Raw genomic sequence first — 21,947 nt, 5'->3', positions numbered from 1 at the left:
GCAGCCTCTGGCATGTGTCTTTGCATGTTACACTCTGCAATAAAGGTATATCTGTATACGTGTTATTTCTCTTCCTAGGTCAACAATAAGAACCATGTTTCATTCACCTTTATATTTTCCAAAAAGAATAATACTGTATCTTTCACAAAGTAGGTACTACATGGTTTTTTTTTGTTTGTTTGTTTGTTTTTTTTTTTTTTTTTTTTTTTTGGGTGCTGGGGATCGAACCCAGGGCCTTCTGCTTGCAAGGCAAGCACTCTACCGACTGAGCTATCTCCCCAGCCCCAGTACTACATGTTTTGAATGAATAAATGAATTCTAAAATTACCCCATACAAGTGGGCAATGAGAGTATATATGTGCGTGTGTGTTGAACTGACAGGTTTTATGTGTGTGTGAAGCTCATGGCAAGATTTTAGAAATGAATACCTAGGGAATTTCCTAATCCTGAGAGGGTAGTAAAAGGATAACAATAGACAAGTGTGTGGTAGAGTGGTAGGTCTAAACAGTTTGATGCTAATCACTCCTTGGCAAGAGAGAAACTTCTAATCTTGAAGTGTTGTGTGCAGATGAGTAATATCTGACAGAAAATAGGAAACAGGAAAACAGCCCATGTGGTGGTACACACCTGTAATCCTAGGGGCCTTGGCTCAGTTCATAGCCAGCCTCAGCAAAAGTGAGGCACTAAATAACTCAGTGAGACCCTGTCTCTAAATAAAATACAAAATAGGGCTGGGGATGTGGCTCAGTGGTTGAGTGTCCCTGAGTTCAATCCCCAGTATCCCCCCCGCCACCAACACACACACACACAAAAAGAAAACAAGTGATTTAGGAAGCTAGGTGTAGGTGTGGTGATGACTGCGTATAGCTCCAGCTCCAGATACTTGGGAGGCTGAGGCAAAAGGATCATTTGAGCCTGGGAGTTCAGTTAACTTTGACCACACAGAGGGACCCCATGTCATTTTTTTAAAAGAGTCCCAAATTAAGTTAATTGTGATATAGAAAGGGATACAACTCCAATATATTCAGGTAAAGATTGATATGTCCAACATATCTAGAAAACAACAAGAGGGTCACTCTAGTGTCAGAATTCCCCAAAACAAGAAATAAGACAGTATACCAATCCTTAAATGTTCCCCATGTTACCAACAATTTCTCTGACTTTCCCATTCTTCTATGACTTTCAAGTCATTGACATCTCCATTTTGTAGCCCAAACTCTTAGATAAGAAAGTTTTTTCAGAAGAATAGGTAGTCCTCATTCTTCTCTTCAGGGCCATCTGGTTCCCACAAAAAGGTCCAATTTTCTCTCCAGTTAAGAACTCTAGACTCTGGAAAGACTGACACCTGGGCCTCGTGCCACCCACTAAATCTAGAAACCAATCTTTACAAGGTATTATGTCTAAACTTTTAGAAATGAGTCATATCATAGTGGAGCTCTCATTCAGTCTAGAATCTTTACCCGGATAATAAATGGGGTTTAGGATACAGTATGTTTCAAAGTTGGCAACAATCTGGCATCATTGAGGTAATTTCATTATAACTTCCCTACTTTCCAGATATCCAGTTAAGATTTGGTTCAGCTATTTAAACCACACCATCCACTTTGTCTTCTAATTGTCTGTATCTAGCTGGCAGGAGCTTCCAAGAAACATGATGTAGTAGGCACTGCAGTATACTGGTTGCTTGTTGGGGTTGGAATAGACCTGTTCTGGTTTGAGGGATGCGAAAGGGTTAGCTCCATATGTAGTGATGTGTATATCAAGGTTCACCAAAATCTGCAAAGAGGCTGCCAATTCCTGATGGCTGTGGGAAAGAGATAAGAAAGATTGCTCTTACTTATTATGAGAGAAAGTAGGAACTGCTCAAGAACATGATATTTCTTTACTCATCAATCCCAATTATTACCCTAGACTGAACTAGACAAGGACTACCTTTTCCTCTCAGATGTATCACTAAATCACTGATTAAGTAGCACAGGACTTTGTTCCAAGGATATGAATAAGCCACATAGTAGAAGGAAGAATATCGTCACAAAAAGATAGATGAGCAAGTGGTAGCAAAATGAGCTCCTATGTATAGAGAGGTATGAGTATGTCACGAAAATAACATAAGTCAAAACCTGTAAACAGTAATCAATGTAGGGATCTTATAGTCACGAAGTAGCAGCAGGGTAGGCAGCCAAGCTTCCATCAAGTTCAGGGAGGCATGAAAACCTATGGAACAAAAATGGAAAAGGGAATACAGAGAAGAAAGGCTGAAGTAGACCTTAAAAGCAAGGTATCTCTTTGCATATACTCCAACCCTCACATTGCTCACCCCAATATTCATCATTATCAGCCACCCCAGGTTCTTCAGTGAAACATTCTGAACCCAGGTGTAGTTAGTATATACGGACAATGATTAACCAAGGTCCTCATCATATTGTGTTTACTAAGACCAAATTAATAGAGTTCTAAAGGTAGAAGATACAAGAATCAGGATGGTAAATCTCAGGGGTCACTTAGTATTCCTCTGAATCAATGGTGCTTACCTGGATGGAATGCTGCCACCATATCTGGATAGGATAGCTTCCCAGTCTCTACCTGCTCTTCCCAGAAGTCATGATAGAGGCTTCTATGGCCACTAAGCTGAATTGTGCCAGGTTCCAGAGGTGAAGCTGAGGTACTGTGTAAAAAGTCAGCAGATACATCTACACCCACCATGATCACATGGAGGCCAAGGTGTCCAGGAAACATATAGCCAAGCTCATCATAATCCCCAGAATGAGTGAGAAATGTCTCCACGTGGGAAGCACCAACCACATGCACTGTGCTTCCTCCAGTCTTCCGAACATCTATCCCTAGGGCCCTAAACCCTAGGCCAAGAGTCAAAGGCCTTGAGAGAACATCTGTCAGGAGTCTCCTCAAAGAGCCCTGCAGGTCATCTGGGTCTGGCCTCGGCCTTCCTACGCTGGCCCATAAGGAGGTCATAGCATGACTGCCTAGCATAGCATTCAGTGTAGTATCTAGCTGCAATCCCCTCATAGAAAACCAGGTATTCCAGTCCTGTACAACTTCAGCCGACCATGGCCAAGGTCCTGAGGGTAGGACAAAATCACCTGTAGGGAAGAAGGAATAAGAAGTAACCTAATCCTTTCCTGGCTTCAAAATTCTCTCCTTATTTATGACCAATAACCACTCCATGTTCACTCTGCAAACCTCTGACTACAGGTGCCCCATTCCTTGCCCAGGTTCCTCATTCCCTCCTCATAACAACATGCTTTCATATTTTTCTCTGAATATAAACTATGATTATGGCAGACTTCCCCACCACCACCACTCCACCTGTGACCAGAAGCCATTCCATGAGACGATCCACAGCTACAAGACGAAGTTCTTGACAAACCTTCCTGTGTTCTGGCCAATCTGACCTCTGGCACTCTGGGTCACAGTAATAGACATTTCTGCACCTGAAGGAATAATTACATTAATTGGATATGTCCAGGGATGGGAACTGATATTCCTATACCTAGGTTGAAAGAATAATGAATGGGTAAGGATGGTACAGAGAAGAATGACAGCTGATGTCCCAAATGTGGGGAAGGCAGAGGAGGCAGAAGGAACTGGGAATGCAACTGTTCTCTCAGACCAGGGTGATATCTTTATCTGGAACAAATTACTTTTTACATCACTTTAAGGAAAAATAAAAGCACAAAAATAAACCAGCAATGTGCAGTTGCTCTCTAATCATGGATAAGACACCAAATACCTTCTTCCTTACTCTCTCTTCTTGAATACTCAAGGAATAAGACCATATCTGTTCTGGGGAGCTTGTCTTATTTCATCTCCCGACAACATCAAAAACAATAAGCAGGATTATAACCGTGTTCTAATCTCTTTGTATTGTAGTTCACACAAAATGAGGAATGAGCCTTAAGTGATTCTGAAAACTCTAATTTTTCCTCTTATAGTGAGGATTTAGTATAGGTTCATTTCTGAATGTCTCCCCAATTAGTACCCTACAAGTCACCTCTTACAGTGCCGAAGGACTTTGGAATTTGAAAGTTCACTAGGGAGTGCTCTACAGTGAGCACAGAATCGGAATGTGTCCTCCATCTTCTGGAACATTTCTTGAGGGCATCGAAATCCAAAGCCTGATACAGGGGTACCCCCATCTATCACCAACCTGCAGAGATAGCATGGAAGAATAATGGCAATATGGAGAAGTGTGTCTCCAAAATGTCCCCCACCATGCCTTCTGTACATTTTTACATACTCCTATGTCTCCTATTCCAATCAATTCTTACTTAAACCAATTCTGTTTTTTTTCTGTGGTAATAAAAGTAGCAAAAACCAGGATGAGAAAATCCCTCATTACAAATATCCCATACTGCCAAATTATATTCTACCTTTAGAAATCACTTCTACTAAAGATAATATATCCCTCTTCCATATTTTGTCACTTACTTATATTCTTCATAACTTTTCATGTTCAGCTTTTGAAGGATAAGCTGGGATAGACCAGGAACGTTTCTGTCCAAGGAGAAGAAGCCATGTGCATCAATGCTAGGGCCAGGTTTTGAGAGGGTCAGAGGCAGAGGAGTCACAACTGTGGGTGGGGTCACAACCATGGGAGCCACTGATGGGGATTTCTTGTGCCTCCGTCGCCGCAAGCGTGGAGCCATGGCGTGTCCAATACCTGGGAACTATATGCAAAACAGATATGGAATGGAATTTTGCAAGCTGGAATAATGATGTTTTCAAATATTTAACCTTTTACTTCTTCTTCTAGTCTTTCAGACCCAGGTTATCAGTAAGATTTATTTAGTATTTATGGATTATTGATCACCAGAGATAGCTGTGAAAAAAAATGTATCTGAATTTAATTTATACATGTGTTGTATATGAAGTTCTATATATAAACATATATGTATTTTCATATATATATGTAAGTGCATAGAAAAAGTTATGTCAGGGCTCTTAGAAAACTGATGATAGTAATTAACTGTGAGTAGGGGAAAAAGGCAGTAGGATATGAACAAAGTAGATCAATGAGGACTTCAGTCTTATCTGTAATGTTTAACATTTTTATAAGGAATATATATTCATATATTAGTATACTGTTTTTTGTTTTGTTTTTTGGTACTAGAGATTAAACCCAAGGGGCTCTTAACCACTGAGCCATACCCCCAGCCCTTTTTATTTTTTATTTTAAGAAAGGGTCTCGCTAAGTTGTTCAGGGTCTTGCTAAATTGCTGAGGCTGGCCTTGAATTTGCGATCTTCCTGCCTCAGACTCCCATGTTGCTGGGATTAGAGGCATGTGCCACCATATCCAGCAGTATATTGTATTTTTAAAATCAACTTAAAAGAGAAGAAAAAAATACCAAGTGTTGGTTGTCCAAAACTACTGTCAATTGGACAATTAGTCAATCTAATCTAGTTGGGAAGATGAAACATTCATTTTAAAAGACCTATCATCACATTTATAAGCAATAAACCAAAAATTAAATTAAATGCAATACAAAATAGGAATTAAATGCAATACAAAATGAGCAACACAATGCTAAGAATTATGTAGTCTAAGCAAGTCAGGCAAATTATGAAAAAAATTTCCTAAAGAGGTAAATTTTGAAGTAGAAATAAGGCCATTCCCACTTACTACTTACCTGAATCTCTGAAGTCCTTTTCCTGCCTTGTTTTCTCCTATGCCTTCCACAGGTCTGAGTAGACAAAAGGGACGACACTGGTAAAAATTAAAAGTCATTCATTCAATATATATTCATTGATAGGCAAAATCATTTTTCAAAATACTATATGGAAATAAATATGAAAAAGTATATTATCAAAAATGTCTTCCAGGGGAAATTAAATATAAAGTACTATATAAATTCCCTAAGAAAAGTATAACTAAAGCACTAATGGGCAATCAGAAAAGAGATGCTCTTTAGTGGGTAAGCTATAGAAAGACTTCATGAAGCAGACAGCAGTTGGAATCAAACTTTGAAAAACAATACCTAGAATACATTAAGATGGGGGAAAAGAAATTCTAAGTACAGTGAAGAGCATGAGTGTAGGAAGGTAGAAACATTCTAAAAATAAGTAAAATAGAATGATTTGAGTTTAAATGTTGAGTCTAAAGACTTAAACATGTGAGATAAAAATATAAAAGTTTTAGGAGAAAATGTAAGGAGAAAGCTTTTGGCATGGACTTGGCAATAATTTCTAAGATATTACATAAAAAGCACAGGTTAAAAAAGAAAAGTACCAGACGGATTCTCAGCCGAGTTCTACAAGACTTTCAAAGAAGAACTCATTCCAATACTTCTCAAAGTTTTCCAGGAAATAGAAAAGGAGGATACCCTACCAAACTCATTCTAAGAAGCTAATATCACCCTCATACCCAAACCAGGAAAAGACACATCAAGGAAAGAAAATTTTAGACCAATATCTGTGATGAATACAGATGCAAATATCCTTAACAAAATATTGGCAAACCGTATCCAAAAACATATTAAGAAAATCGTGCACCACGATCAAGTGAGGTTCATCCCTGGAATGCAAGGATGGTTTAACATTCATAAATCAATAAACATAATCCATCATGTCAATAGACTTAAGGATAAGAACCATATGGTTATTTCAATTGACACAGAAAAAGTGTTCGACAAAATATAACACCCCTTCATGCTCAAAACACTAGAAAAAATAGGGATAGTAGGAACATACCTGAACATTGTAAAAGCTATTCATGCTAAGCCCATGGCCAACATCATTCTTAATGGAGTAAAACTGAAACCATTCCCTTTAAAACCGGGAAGAAGACAGGGATGTCCTCTTTCACCACTTCTATTCAACATTGTCCTCGAAACTCTAGCCAGAGCAATTAGACAGACCAAAGAAATTAAAAGGATACGAATAGGAAAAGAGGAACTTAAGCTGCCACTATTTGCTGATGACATGATTCTGTATTTAGAGGATCCAAAAAACTCCTCCAGAAAACTTCTAGACCTTATCAATTAATTCAGCAAAATAGCAGGCTATAAAATCAACATGCATAAATCTAAAGCATTTTTATACATAAGCGATGAAACATCTGAAAGGGAAATGAGGAAAACAACTCCATTTGCAATAGCCTCAAAAAAAATAAAATACATGGGAATCAATCTAACCAAAGAGGTGAAAGATCTCTACAATGAAAACTACAAAACATTGAAGAAAGAAATTGAGGAAGACCTTAGAAGATGTAAAAATCTCCCATGTTCTTGGATAGGAAGAATTAATACTGTAAAAATGGCATACTACCAAAAGTGCTATACAAATTCAATGCAATTCCAATTAAAATCCCAATGATGTACCTTTCAGAAATAGAGCAAGCAATCATGAAATTCATCTGGAAGAATAAGAAACCCAGAATAGCTAAAGCAATCCTTAGCAGGAAGAATGAAACAGGGGGTATCGCAATACCAGAACTTCAACTATACTACAAAGCAATAGTAACAAAAACGGCATGGTATTGGCACCAAAATAGACAGGTAGATCAATGGTATAGAATAGAGGACACAGACACAGACCCAAATAAATACAATTTTCCCATACTAGACAAAGGTGCCAAAAATATGCAATGGAGAAAAGATAGCCTCTTCAACAAATGGTGCTGGGAAAACTGGAAATCCATATGCAACAGAATGAAATTAAACCCCTATCTCTCACCCTGCATAAGAATCAACTCACAATGGATCAAGGACCTTAAAATCAGACCAGAGACCCTGCATCTTATAGAAGAAAAAGTAGGTCCAAATCTTCAACTTGTTGGCTGAGGATCAGACTTCCTTAACAGGACTCCCATAGCACAAGAAATAAAAGCAAGAATCAATAACTGGGATAGATTCAAACTAAATAGCTTTCTCTCAGCAAAGGAAACTATCAGCAATGTGAAGAGAGAGCCTACAGAGCGGGAGAATATCTTTGCCACTCATACTTCAGATAGAGCACTAATTTCCAGAGTATATAAAGAACTCAAAAAAAACTACACCAAGAATACAAATAACCCAATCAACAAATGGCTAAGGATATGAACAGATGCTTCACAGAAGATCTACAAGCAATCAACAAACATATGAAAAAATGTTCACCATCTTTAGTAATAAGAGAAATGCAAATCAAAACTACCCTAAGATTCCATCTCACCCCAATCAGAATGGTGATTATCAAGAATACAAGCAACAATAGGTATTGGAGAGGATGTGGGGAATAAGGTACATTCATACATTGCTGGTGGGGATGCAAATTAGTGCAGCCACTCTGGAAAGCAGTGTGGAGATTTCTTAGAAAACTTGGAATGGACCCACCATTTGACCCAGCTATCCCACTCCTCAGCCTATACCCAAAGGACTTAAAATCAACATACTACAGAGATACAGCCAGATCAATGTTCATAGCTGCTCAATTCACAGTAGCCAGACTGTGGAACCAACCTAGATGCCCTTCAATTGTATATACAATGGAATATTACTCAGCTATAAAGAACAATAAAATTATGGTATTCACAGGCAAATGGATGAAATTGGAGAATATCATGCTGAGTGAGATAAGCCAATCTCAAAAAAACAAAGGACGAATGATCTTGCTGATAATCGGATGATGACACATAATGGGGGGTGGGAAGGGGGAAAGAATGGAGGAAGGAGGGAAAAGGGGTGGGAGGGGTGGGGGGGAGAAAAAAATAATAGTATGAATCAAATGTATGATCATGCAAATGGTATGCTGTTACTCCATGTACAAGCAGAGAAACAACATGTATCCCATTTGTTTACAATAAAAATAAATTAAAAAAAAAAGAAAAAATAGGCAAGCTCAACTATATCCAAGTTAAAAACTGTACATCAAAGGACACTATCATGTTGGAGGTACAGATCAATGGTAGGTAGAACGTGTGCTTAGCATGCACCAAGCTCAGGTTTTGATTCCCAACATCACAATCAATCAATCATATCAATCAATCAATAAAGTATACTCTCAACAGAGTGAAATGACAACCTACAGAATGGGAGAAAATATCTGCAAATCATTTATCTTACAGGGGTTAATATCCAGAATACATGAAGAACTATAACTCTACAACAACAAGAAATCCCCCAAACAACCCATATTGGTAAAGTATCTGAACAATTTTCAAAATAATATAGCAAATGAACAATAAACACAAGAAAATATACTCATTAGTCATTAGGGAAACGCTAAACAAAAACACAGTGTGATATTACTTCACATTCACTAGGGTGGTTATTATTAAAAAAAAACAAAACAGAAATTAGTAGCCGGTATTCCAGGCATGTGGTAGTATGAGGTAGGAGGACTGAAAAGTCCAAGGCTAGCCAGCGGAATTTAGCAAGTTCCTATCTCAAAATAAAATTTAAAAAATTATGAATGTAGCTCAGTGGTAAGACTACTTACCTAACATACCACAAGGCCTGAGTTCAATCCCCAATACCACCAAAACAATTAACAAAAATCAGAAAACAGAAAGTGTTGATGAGGATACAGAGAAACTGGAACCCTGTGCACTGCTGATAGAAATGTGAAATTTTCCATAGCGAGGGCACTATGGAAAAGGGATGGCAATTCCTCTAAAAGTTAGACATACAGTCACTGTTATGACTCAGCAATTTCATTATTAGGTATATACACCAAATAATTAAAAATGGGTAACCAAACAAATGCTTATGTGAATGTTTATAGTAGCACTATTCATAATAGCTAGAAGATAGAAACAAGTAACAAATCTACCAACAGATAAATGGGTAAATAAATTGGGATTACACACATACAGAGAGACAGAAGAGATATGAGTGAATATCATTCAGTCATAAAAAGAAATTAAATACTGACACATGCTACAATATAGATTAACCTCAAAAACATTGTGGTAAGTGAAAGAAGCCAGACACAGTTACATGTTATACAATGCCATTTATATGAAATACTAAGAACAGAGCCAGAAAGAACATTGATGGTTGCCAGGGATGGGGTTTTCTCTGGGAGTGATGAAAATGTTTTGGAACTGCATAGAGGTAGTAGCTGCACAACACTGAAAAGTACTAAATGGCATGTAATTTCTACGTTAACAATTATTTTTTAAAATATTTTTAGTTGCAGATTAACACAATACCTATTTTCTATTTATTCATTTTTATGTGGTGCTGAGGCTCAAACCCAATGCCTCACAAGTGCTAGGCAAGCACTCTACCACTAAGCCACAACCCAGCCCTTTGTAATGTAAATTTTACTTCAAAACAAAAAAAGTAAGGGAAGGTGGGAGGGAGAAAGAAAGGAGGGAAGAAATCTATAGACACCACAGGCTAAAAAGTTATTAATATCCAGATGAACTGTTGACAGGGACAGGGAAATGATACAGGACAAAAACACTGGCAGCAGTTGGTTTCACTACGAACAAGGTAACAAAGTTCAACTCATGGATCATGTTTTGATACAAAAATGGCCTGACATTTGATCCTTCTAAACAGATGTTTAGGATAAAAACTCAAGAATCATCATGCAACTGTAGTGGATGTAGATGGCAAAACCAAATAAAATCTCTAATAATTACAAACAGAGAAACAACATGTATCCCATTTGTTTACAATAAAAAAAAAAAAAGATAAAATAAATCTCAATCATTCAGCTCATACTCATGTTTTATAATACAACTCTTACAAACTCCTGGTCTAAGGAATAAATTTATACTTTTTTCATACTTTCTTTTCCCTCATCCTTATGTTTCCATCCACCCTTTCAATATCTCCCTTCAACCTTGGTGAATGGATTGAGTCAAGAGAACAAAGATAGCTAAGCTATGTTCATATCATATTCTGTACATTACTACCAATGAAGAAGATACTGATTGATACCTAAGAAAATACCTAATTGATTATATTAAGGTTTAAGGGTTGTGCTCCTTTGCCCAAAGGGTAGATAGAATTGCTTGTCATACCTTAGAACCCTCTTTCCAATAACTGATCTGATTCTGTCCTCCATTTATGTATTTATGTATGTATGTATTTATTTATTTATTTTGTGCCTGTGGTAATAGGGATTGAACCCAAGGTCTCACACATGCTAGGCAAGCCTTCTACCACTGAGTTACCCTCAACCCATCTACCTTCCACCTTTTTTTGTTTTTGTTTTTTGTTTTTGTGGTGCTGGGGATTGATCCCAGGGCCTCGTGCATGCCAGGCGGGCACTCTACCAACTGAGCTATATCCCCAGCCCCTATCCTCCACTTTTAATCACCACATATTCTCAGTGTAATTCCAGAATAACTGCCATTCTATAAAAAAGCCTTTAACTGCTCTATCTACCCCACCCTATGTCAATACAACACCTTAAAAGTTGAAAGAGGCTGAGCACGGTGGTGCATGCCTGTAATACCAGCGGCTCAGGAGGCTGGGGCAGGAGGATCACGAGTTCAAATGCCAGCCTCAGCAAAAAGCAAGGTGCTAATAAGCAACTCAGTAAGACCCTGTCTCTAAATAGAATGCAAAATAGGGCTGGGATGTGGCTCAGTGGTCAACTGTCCCTTAATTCAATCCTCCCCCCCTCAAAAAAAGAGGTGGAAGAATGGTCAGGCGTGGTGGTGCACACCTGTAATCCCAACTACTTGGGAGGCTGATGCAGGAGGATCTCAAGTTCAAGGTCAGCCTCAGAAACTTGGCCAGACACTCTCTCAAAATAAGGGCTGGGGATGTAGCTCAGTGGTATAGCACCCTTGAAACTCCATTTGCGCTATCACCAAAAAAATTTTTAAAAGGTTGAAAAATTTTCCCCCCACTTACAAGTATAGATGGAAAGTACCTTTGACACAATTTTAAGGTCTTGAATTTCAGGACTTATCTCCATCTTCCTGATGCTAATGCATAAACCTTTTTGCTGCAAGCCAATTAAGGTCCAAAAGGTAAGGGGCTGGGGAGATAGCTTAGTCGGTAGAGTGCTTGCCTTGTAAGCACAAGGCCCTAGGTTCGATCCCCAGTACCCCCCCCCCAAAAAAAAAAAAAAAAAGCCAAAAGGTATTGTTTAATTCCATTTCCAAGGATGTCTTCCTTCAACAGAAGATTAACTCTTGGTAATATGGGGGTTAATGTAACTAGCTATAAGTTAAAAGAAGCATACGGTTTGGTGAAAAGAACTGATGATGACAAAATCCCTAATGTCACAGGTTCTTCTGCATCTAGCATACATTGATGATCTATGGTACAAATGTGCTAACATTCTGACAGACGGTAATAAGGCAGGAATGAGAAGCAAGTCTTTGCATTTGCATCTATATATGTATCATCAGGCTCATGTGTGAGCTTTTTTGTATCCCAGGTCCTAATACAGCTTCCCTGGCTCTAACTTTCCTGCAAAGAGCCCCAGAGTCCTCTGCATTCAAGGGGTAAAAACAGAAGCAGAGGGTAAAAATAGAGGGGTGACAAGGGTGAAACTGCAAAGAATTGTGGTAAGCTCTTAGAACTTTCCAGAAAGGGAATCACCTTATCTTTTTTTCTAGTCATCCCTAGTGACTTAGGCTCTAACTTATTTCCAGTATATTAAAGAGAAAAGACCAACACCAAGGACTGCAAAGGAGATAAGAAATTGACAACCTAGGAGCTGGGGAGATAGCTCAGTCGGTAGAGTGCTTGCCTTGTAAGCACAAGGCCCTGGGTTCAACAGTCCAGAGAAAGTCATACCATTCATCTCCAAATTATAAGACAAAATATTAACCTATTGCTAGAAAACAGGACTCCCATTTTTCTCCCTTACCAACAAAAGCCCTAAGTTTCACCTAAATCACAGTTATCTAAATACAGACCACTAGGACCCATCTAAATTTCTCTAATTTATTAGCAAACACAAAATATCTCTGGGGAGGTGAGGAGGAGTGAGTTTGGTTACTGGGGATCCTCAAAGGGGTAGGGGTAAAGAGAAAAGGAAAAAAAACTAAGAACATTGCTGTTATGATTCAGCTGCTTAATCAGTGATTAACACTTCCTAGGGTGATAAATACTTTACTCAATTATAAACTAAGGAAGAAGACAGGTTGATGGGAAAGTAACTTACCCTGCTAAGCCCTAGGTTTCCTTCCTTCTCTCTTTCCTCCAAGTGAAGTGAGTGTTTGATCTCCTCAGATCTAGGTTGTAGCTTACTTGCAGCTGTTCCTTCATATCACTTTCCTCTACAAACTGCTGAAAATGCTGGGTCTCAGTGATTAAGTGTGTCCTGCCAGCCAGCCAGCTAGCCAAAGCTGAATTCTCCCTAATGAGGCAAGTAAGAATCTGGAACCCTGCCCAAGGGCTTCTCTCTTTCTGACCCGACTCTCTGCCAAGAGGGCTCAAGACTGTCAACACTCCCAAACTCACCAAAAGCCAGGCAGGCTGAAGAAAGATGAAACTTACTGCTTCCTGGACTTCTCTCAAGGTGGTATTTTTGCTCTTACTTTACAGCGCCAGAAGAAAAAAAAGCAAGAAAGAAAAAAAAAAGAAAGAAAAAAAAAAAATCCTTGGGATTAGTTCAGAAGTCAGTAGTTGGTTGGAAAGGGAGGCAATAGCACAGAAGGAACAGGAATCTCCGGAGTCCTTGGATGTCAATCTAGATCCAGGATGAGTTCCTTCAAGTCCAATGTCCTTTTGTGGCATAACAAACACTGCTTAAATAGAACTCAACTATGTCCAATCTAGGCTTAACTACAAATATAATTCCTCAAGAAAAGAAAAAAGAAATGGTCATTCAATGACACAAAGGACAATCCAACTATAGGGGAAACATGCAGAATTAATAATTAACTTTTCTTAAAAGGAGAGTATCATTAAGGACATTCTATTCCAATGGACATTTATTCCATTTAAAAAAGGAATAAGCATTTTTGCAATATTAATATAAGACAGACAAACATTTTAGTTAATGAATGAAAATGCCTATTATTCCTAGGAACAGAAAATAGAAGTCAACCATCTCATTCCTTCTTGTAACAGATGCTGATATAAGGATTTCAATTTCACATTCCTAGCTCATTTGTACTTAGAACTATTGAGCTGTAGAACAGGAGACATTAGGGGTAGTCATCCTACATGACTCCAAGACCTGACCTGACTTGAGCTGTCACTTACCTGCCTCCATGAATCATCACACTGGGGAATGCAATGAGGTCTTAGAATGAAGCCAATCAATTCATATAGTTTTGAAGCAGAAAATGGATTCTAAAGAAATCCCAAACTGTAGAAAGCACAAATTATAAGCAGGGAAGGTGGAATAAAATTGTTAAGAAGGTAATGAAATGGAATATTTTATAGAATATCTGTGAACAAAGGAAAATCAGTTATAATAGACAAATATCCTCAATAAAATAGGAGTGATTTGTGTTCAACAAAGTTTTCAGGCCAACTTCAAACTTAACTGGCCTCAAAATGTAACTATGAACCTTAAAGGGGTTTGAGTTCTGTTATTAATGGCTGAAATGTAGAAGATAAATAAGTCAGAGACTGACTGCTAATTTCAAGTGTCATCTCTGACTATAAAGGAGAATGATATGTAAAAATTTTAATGTTGAATATTTATATTTTACCATACTACTACTTGCACTGGTAGACATTCAAAGTAATTCTTTCATTTTTATTTTTTTGGTAGTGGGGATTGAACCTAGGAGAGCTTTACCACTAAATTACATACCCAGTCCTTTTTTTTTTTTTGAGACAGGGTCTCACTAATTTGTTGAGGTTGTCCTTGAATTTGTAATCCTCTTGCCTCAGGCTCCCAAGTCACTTGGATTACAGGTGTGTAGCATGTACCTGACTAAAGTTATAATTTGAGAAGAAATTTTTAAAATTTTCATTCATCATGAGTTCAAAATATGTAAACAAATACTTCACAAATAGTTTTCTGTGAAACCTACTATGAAGAAAGACTACAGAGAGGTTCCCATTCAGTAGTATGAAGTGGTCTGTGAGGCTGAGTAACATTCTCCCACTCTTCGTGTATGCTGTAAATTGTTCCTTTCTTCTACTTTTCTCTCCCTAATTTTTACCATCAACCCATAGTTCTCCAGTTTGCTAAAGATGTTTTATGCTTACCCACGCTTCCAACAAACACGATATTTAACTCCAGTGATAAACCTAAGGACTAAGGAAGTTTCTGGCACCTGATATACTAGTCAAATTCCAACTTCAGGGATCCATAACTTTCATAAAACAGTAACATAAGAAAGCTCTCTGACGTATGCTGTCCATAATCACTTTATTTTATTTTATTTTTTGGGTGTTAGGGATCAAACCCAGGGCCTTGTGCTTGACTGAGCTATCTCCCCAGCCCCCATAATCACTTTAGAGTCAGTTCATGGACTGGTTTGCAAGCTAATGTTACAGCAAATAAAAGTGTAATAACAAATAATTTGAGAAGTTCTGTTTGTTATCTGGATTAGGCTAATATGTCTTTATGTGAATTAATGCTCTAAAATGCATATCACTGCAATTATTGTTCAGAACTATAATTAAATTATGATTTATAAAATGTGAACAATATCTTTATTTTCCTCAATTTACAAAATCCTATACTTATTTTGATTATGGAAAAGCAGGAGTATGATCACAAGAAAATCCAATATCATTAATATTTTACTTATTGCTAAAACATCCAATAATTTCTCAATATCACTATAACAGAATTATACACAAGAACATTTTCTTTCAATTAAAAAATCAACGAAAATAGTGATTTTTAAAATTATATCTGAGGCCTACAGAAGTCACCCAAAGTCCTCTAGTGCTCAATTACTAATGTTCATGTAAAACAAGTAAAATAAAACTTTAAGGAAAAGAAGGTAAATTTTATAAAGATAAGAATTTAATTCACCAAATCACCATAAAATATCTGGGATATAATCTTCTCTGAAGGATATCCCAGCTCCATTAACAGGATTTTTTTGATTTGCAGAAAAAGTTCAAATCAGACTGTACCTTCCAAATAAAACCCAACACAGAGATAGGAACAGCGGCCCATGCATGGAATTTATTGTGTGCTACTGTTTATAAAATACTCGAATAGTCCTGCACATGCATAATATTTCCAACTTAGACAGGAGACCATACAGGGTGCACTTTCTGGCAAACAAAACAATAGATGGTTCCGCTGCCTGGAGCTCCAAATTGTATTCCAGGGCATGAGGGAAGCAGGCCACAAAATAAAGGAAAATATCAAACTACAGTGGCAATCAATACAGGTCAATAACTGTGTAAAATTAGCACATGGTTCCATTGAGTTTAACCAAGCATTTCTGTAACTATCAAAAGAAAAAATTCAACATGCAGTCTTGACTTATGCTTCCACTAACATCTGAAGGACTGAAAAGAACCATTGCTTCTAGGCTGCATTGCTTAATCAAAAACATTTCCAGAACATTTTAAAATTTCCTTTGCATTAAAACATAAAAATGATAGAAAGCCAGCAGCAAATCACCCTGGTGGCTATTTAAGCAACTGGAATACTCACAATGAACTAAAATTTCTCATAACATCTAAATAACCTATACTACATGTTGTACCTGTACATCATAAGTCTATATATTAAATATTTGCAAAATGAAAACATGCATACACAAAATACGTCAAGTTTTACAGACATGGTTTGAATTAAAATATACTTTGACAATGTACAAACTTCTTTTAAAGTACCTTAAATGAGTAATTCTGTAATTCTTCATAATTTTGAAATTTAGAGGTTTTCTTAAATCTCTGGGGCGTAAAGCTCAAAAGATCTGGGCAAAAAAGATTCTAAATTAGTTTTTGGATTTGAGTTCAAGTAAGTCTTTCTAGAAATAGTTTGTGCATTCATAAACTGAAAAATATCAAGACTGTTACAGAATTAGCCACATTTAAGAACAACACACCTGAGGTCAGCATTTTTGTATAAATGCCAACTGGGTTTCTTAGCATTTTGCCTACAATTCAAAATACAGCTAGTAACCTCAGAAATATATTTTAAGACCATGCTAATTCATTCTTTAAAGACATTTCATTGGGAAAAAAAAAAAAAGTCTACATTAACTCTTAGGATTGCATTTGAAGTCATGGTTGAAAAAAATCTAATTCTACGGAGGGGAAAAAAAATCTCATTGTAAACTTAAATGTGTGAACCACAAGCATAAATGGAGGTGTAGATGCCCTCCACTGGAAATTGCCCCAAGCCCCATGCTCACTGCTCTCCACCTTGGCAGCGATGACCCAATCTTATCAGACAGCACAACATGTCCCAGGGCCCTCAAGCCTCCATCCAGGAAGGGGGCTAGGGTCTCAAAAAGCACAATGGTTTCTTCAGAGGGACTGTGAGTTTTATAGTCCACTTGGCCACCCCTCCAGCTCCTCGGGTGATCTGTCCATTTGGGGCCCGAGATGTGAGAGTCCCTGGGAAGCCGCTGGTCACTGGGCACTATGGTTGCCAGTCCCGTGGTTCTCAGTGGCATGTGCGGTGTTCAGAGAATTAAAACCATCTTGCTGTACAGCATCTTTCCGGGGTGGCATTCTCTCATTGATCCTATCCAAACCCTTTGCCTCTTCAAAACTGCAGATTCTATGTGGTGGAGAGAATCCTCGTATTGCTTAACAAAATGCAAATTTGATAAGTCAGTAATTGTAAAACAATTCTGAGATTTCAAAAACATTGTTAATGATTTTTAAGAAGAAAGAAATTAGCCGTAAGTAGCAATACTTAAATCTTAACTTTAACTGAATCCTATCCCCATTCCAGTCTTCCCCTTAAAATGTGAAATGTTTATTTAGACTTAAATATAAACATGATAGTTTCACAGATGACAAGTGTTAGCATAGCCTTATTTAAAAAAAAAAAAAAAAAAAAAAAAAAACACACACAAAAATGAACTTCCCTGGCCACAAAAATCAATCTCCAGGCAATAGTCTCAGGTTATCAGTCTGACTTCTACTAAACCAGTTATCTCCTACCTCAGACTCTAAGATCACCAGTGACTATCACAGTTAGATACCAACAAGAGCAGGGGCAAGTGAGGAAGCTAAACAAGGTTAATCCTCAATACACACATCTGTACCAAGAGCTTGGGAAGAGAAAGAGGTAAAGTTAAATTAAAATTTAGTAGATCAGCACTAGCTTGGAGGTCATCACTCTATTACCACCAATATGAAATGAAAAGGTGAGAAATACCTCCAGAAGTTAGATCTGTGTTTGGCTGATAGCAAAAAGTATTTAGATTTTCATATTTTAGCATATGTCTGCCTTAATTCACTAGTTATTTACTACAAATTATTTGGAAATCCAAAATAAGTGGCAATCCTTCACCAATTGTTCTGGTTTCTCACTCAATTAATAAGGAATAGTGCATCCTCCATTATTAAAATGTTCACAGAAAATTTTTCATACTACTATTTATAATTTGGCTGCTCTACATATGCAACCAAACCCTGTGACTCAGTTATGCCTGCAAACCAGACAAACAGCTAGACAAAACATTCAATAATGTGTAATAACAAGTCAATACATGATATACACAAGTATAATTTCATCAGCAAACTGTAGCCCAAACTACAGTTGAAAAAAAATTGGATCATACAGTAATATTTTCTATGGGTTTTTTGCCTAGGGAAAAAAAAAATCTGAGTAGTACAGAATTATACAAAATATGGAGCAAATCTTTACTTGCAGGGTCAGTTTAGTAATTTCCATTAAAATAGGCAATTTTAAATGTTGTAATATATAGCATAACATCCTTTAATCTAAAGAAATCAGGAACATTAAATTCTGGATGCATATTATGCTAGAAAAGAGAAAAAACAGATTGTGACTATGGGCATCAGCCCTTGTGTTCTTGTTTTTGTTTTTTTAAAGAAGAATGTGACTGTTACACTTAATGAGTCAGTGAGTATGATTCATCTTAAGCTGTGCAAGCTAGGCGTAAGACACACCCACAGGACATTCTCTGATGCCCACCCCCACACCACAGATCTCTGCCCAGTGTAAGGACTCTGATCGTACCTTTTTCAGCCTCAATAGCCTCAACTGTGGCTGTACAGAAGTGAGCAGAGGCATGCAAAATGAATGAGAGAGATGAGAAGGGTCATATTGTACAGCAGAAAAGGCAATGATCACTTAAAATATCACAGTACCCCATACTACATCATAATTTACAATTTAACATAAATAGTACCCATATTAGAGAGCCCCATCCAATCCCCCAACTCCTGACACAGCACAGTTTACACACAGCACTACGACATCACTCAGCACAGAACATTTAGACCTACTGTAAACACAGACACCTCAGCACCCATGCAGATGCACTTTAGCTTTATATTCCCATGGCAAATTTAGTATTTTGAGAGCATTAGAATTTTCCATTATGTTTATTATATCACATTCAATACAGTCACAGGAAAATTCTCTAGGGCAAAATTATGACAGAATTGTAGAGGAAAGCAAACAGGAAAGTCTTCTTTTATGCCTAATGGAAACAATACCCAACACCAGTTGGTTATCTAGACATAAACTAGAAGAGGTCAGTAAGGTGTTCCTATTATTTCTAATTTGTAAGATAAAGCATAAGTAGAAAAAGCTGGTGTGGTTACAATGAAATTTAAGGGCCATAACTTTGACAAATTAGTGTACGTAAAATCATTCTGTAGCTTTGTTCTTTATGGAGAAAAGCACCCTACTTATCTCCCAAGAACCTCCCTTCCTATCAAATTTTTTCTTTTCTTTTTGAGTCAGTCTCACTATGTTGCTGAGGCAGACCTCAAATTCTGGGGCTCAAGCAGTCTTCCTGCCTCAGCTTCCATGTCGCCATGCCCAGCTATTATTCTAATATGGATGATCCAATTAAGTTAAATATCTATAACCTTTAAAAACCCATTTATATTCAGTTTATCATGAACTTGAATTTGTCTTAAGAACTATATTCTTCATTGAAGAAAGACTACTGAACATCTTTTTGAATTCATATGCCAATTACAGAGGCATCAAGGGATGTAATGAAGGTTGTTCAGGCAATAAATTCTAATTATTTCATTATATGGACATACATATAGGTCATATTATAAATGAAAAATACATTCTTGGTATTGATTGGTATAGCCCATTTTAAAAACTTCAACATATTTAGTTGTACATTTTGTAGTCAAAGGTTCTCTGTCAGCTCATTCATTGCTGGGTTTAAACTGTAAAAAGAGCACACACAGAGGTGAGTACCAGGATCTAAAATTGTAGAGAATAATATTGCCTCATAATATTGCTCATTATTTGGAATATTTGTAATAATAATATCCCATCCCTTCTACTTTGTTTCTTCTACAATAAGGCCAATTAGAATATTTATTCTTGAAATGTTATTTTAGGAGTAGATATGATTTAGAAATGATACATTTTATCCAAAGAAGTTCTTAAAGTAGAAAGAACAGAGATGAATCTAAGGAAATTAATGTAGACTAAATTAGAAAATATTGGTGATCTTAACCAGATGATAAGTAAATTAAGGATCAAAAGGAAGTATGATGAATACTGAATAAAGGAAGAGTTCATTTTCCTTGTTAAATTATAGTGCAAATCAAACACACTTATTTTATGCTCACTATTCAAATCCCCATTGGGGGAAAAAAAAAACAAACAAAATAACACTAGCCTTGTACTCCTGGAAATTACTCTTATAAATTAGCCCAGACAGAAAACCAAGATAAATGACCCATCTCTACTTGATCAACCCTAAAACTCTTCAAAATATGAACAATTTTCTTAATAATTTAAACACTAGGGAGAAAATAAAATGACTATTAGAATAGTTTTTAAAGAGTTTGTGGTAACAAAAGTGACTTTATATAGCTGGGCGCAGTGGTGGGTATACACCAGAGACTCAGGAGGCTGAGGCAGGGGAGTCAAAAGTTTAAGGTCAGCCTCTGAAACTTCGTGAGAACTTGTCTCAAATTAAAAAATAAATAAAGGGGGCTGGAGTTGTGGCTCAGTGTAGAGCGCATGCCTGGCATGTGTGAGACCCTGGGTTCGAAAATCAAAACCACATATACATAAATAAAAGATCCATTGACAACTAAAAAAATAATAATAAATAAATAAATAAATAAATAAAGGATGGGGATATAGCTAAGTTGTGGTGCATGCCTGAGTTTAGTCCCTAGTATTGCAAAAAATAAAAACAGAAAGTGACCTTATGTGAAATACTAAATAACTTATATATTTGGTAATAAATTAGGAATAAAAATTATCTCAGTATGAGAACTGGTATCTACATGATTATAACAATTATTTAAAGTCTGTTCATAAATTTTTTTTCAAATTATGAAATGTCATAATATACTTCTAAAATCAATTCCATGGATATCAAAACTACACATTATGTCAAACTTGAATGTTTAGAATTAAAAGATGGGCATTTGAAGCTATGAAATTAAGTTGGAAAGAAAGAGATCTGGGCAAAATTCTACATGAGAGGAATTATTGTATTTCTTCTCTATGTATTTTCACTTACAGAGGGTATCTTAACTTAGCCCTAGTAAGTATGGTGCCGTCTTAAACTGTATTCCTGAATACAACATAAGATAAGGCTAAGAGGAATTTGACATTATAAAAAATAGACAACTGTATATTTTTCTAAACAGGTCCTGGTGATGGCAGCATTACAGGGCTATCTCCCAATCAAATTTCCACTAGGAAAATGTACATGAAATATGAACATAAAATCTAGCCACAATAGAATTGTGTGATTTGTAAGCCTGCTCAACAAGCATCATGTAAATTAAAGTTATTAAAAAGATAATTTGTATTTTCTGACAATATAACTGAGGTCTCAGAATTAAGTTTTCTTTTTTTCAATAACTCTCAGTTGTACACACTAACATCAGGGAATATATCTACTGAAATTAAAAATGTTAGATAATTTTTTGAAAAATCTCATAGTTACTGTATGAGTTTT

The 21,947-nt window shown here is 36.8% G+C and overlaps 2 protein-coding genes across 12 annotated transcripts in view; both read right to left on the bottom strand.

Moving 5' to 3' along the window:
- Window positions 1–1,101: 1,101 nt before the first annotated feature.
- On the bottom strand, window positions 1,102–7,245 carry MSS51 (MSS51 mitochondrial translational activator). Of its 2 annotated transcripts, XM_079137103.1 has the most exons (7): window positions 5,640–7,245; window positions 4,447–4,685; window positions 4,010–4,165; window positions 3,325–3,449; window positions 2,532–3,098; window positions 2,121–2,214; window positions 1,102–1,804 (listed from the first exon to the last, which is right to left on the bottom strand). In XM_079137103.1, exons 2-7 carry the CDS (start codon window positions 4,662–4,664, stop codon window positions 1,612–1,614), a joined length of 1,353 nt encoding a protein of 450 aa, XP_078993229.1. In that variant the 5' UTR covers window positions 4,665–4,685; window positions 5,640–7,245; the 3' UTR covers window positions 1,102–1,611. The 2 variants fall into 2 exon arrangements, with proteins under 2 accessions (XP_078993229.1, XP_078993230.1); XM_079137104.1 differs by lacking the exon at window positions 2,532–3,098.
- Window positions 7,246–15,989: 8,744 nt separating this feature from the next.
- Window positions 15,990–21,947, bottom strand: part of PPP3CB (protein phosphatase 3 catalytic subunit beta) — a 54,332-nt gene continuing 48,374 nt past the window's right edge. For 8 of the 10 annotated variants that reach the window (XM_079137098.1, XM_079137090.1, XM_079137092.1 and 5 more), the window contains 2 exons: window positions 19,007–19,036; window positions 15,990–17,600 (listed from right to left, as the gene is read on the bottom strand). In XM_079137098.1, coding sequence (XP_078993224.1) covers window positions 17,422–17,600; window positions 19,007–19,036 — 209 coding nt within the window. In that variant the 3' untranslated portion in view covers window positions 15,990–17,421. The remainder of the gene's footprint in view (window positions 17,601–19,006; window positions 19,037–21,947) is intronic. The other 2 variants (XM_079137095.1, XM_079137097.1) reach the window with 1 other exon arrangement.

This window comes from Sciurus vulgaris (assembly GCF_902686455.1).
Source record: "Sciurus vulgaris genome assembly, chromosome: 4".
Lineage (NCBI taxonomy): Eukaryota > Metazoa > Chordata > Mammalia > Rodentia > Sciuridae > Sciurus > Sciurus vulgaris.
This window is presented reverse-complemented; position numbering and strand designations above follow the sequence as displayed.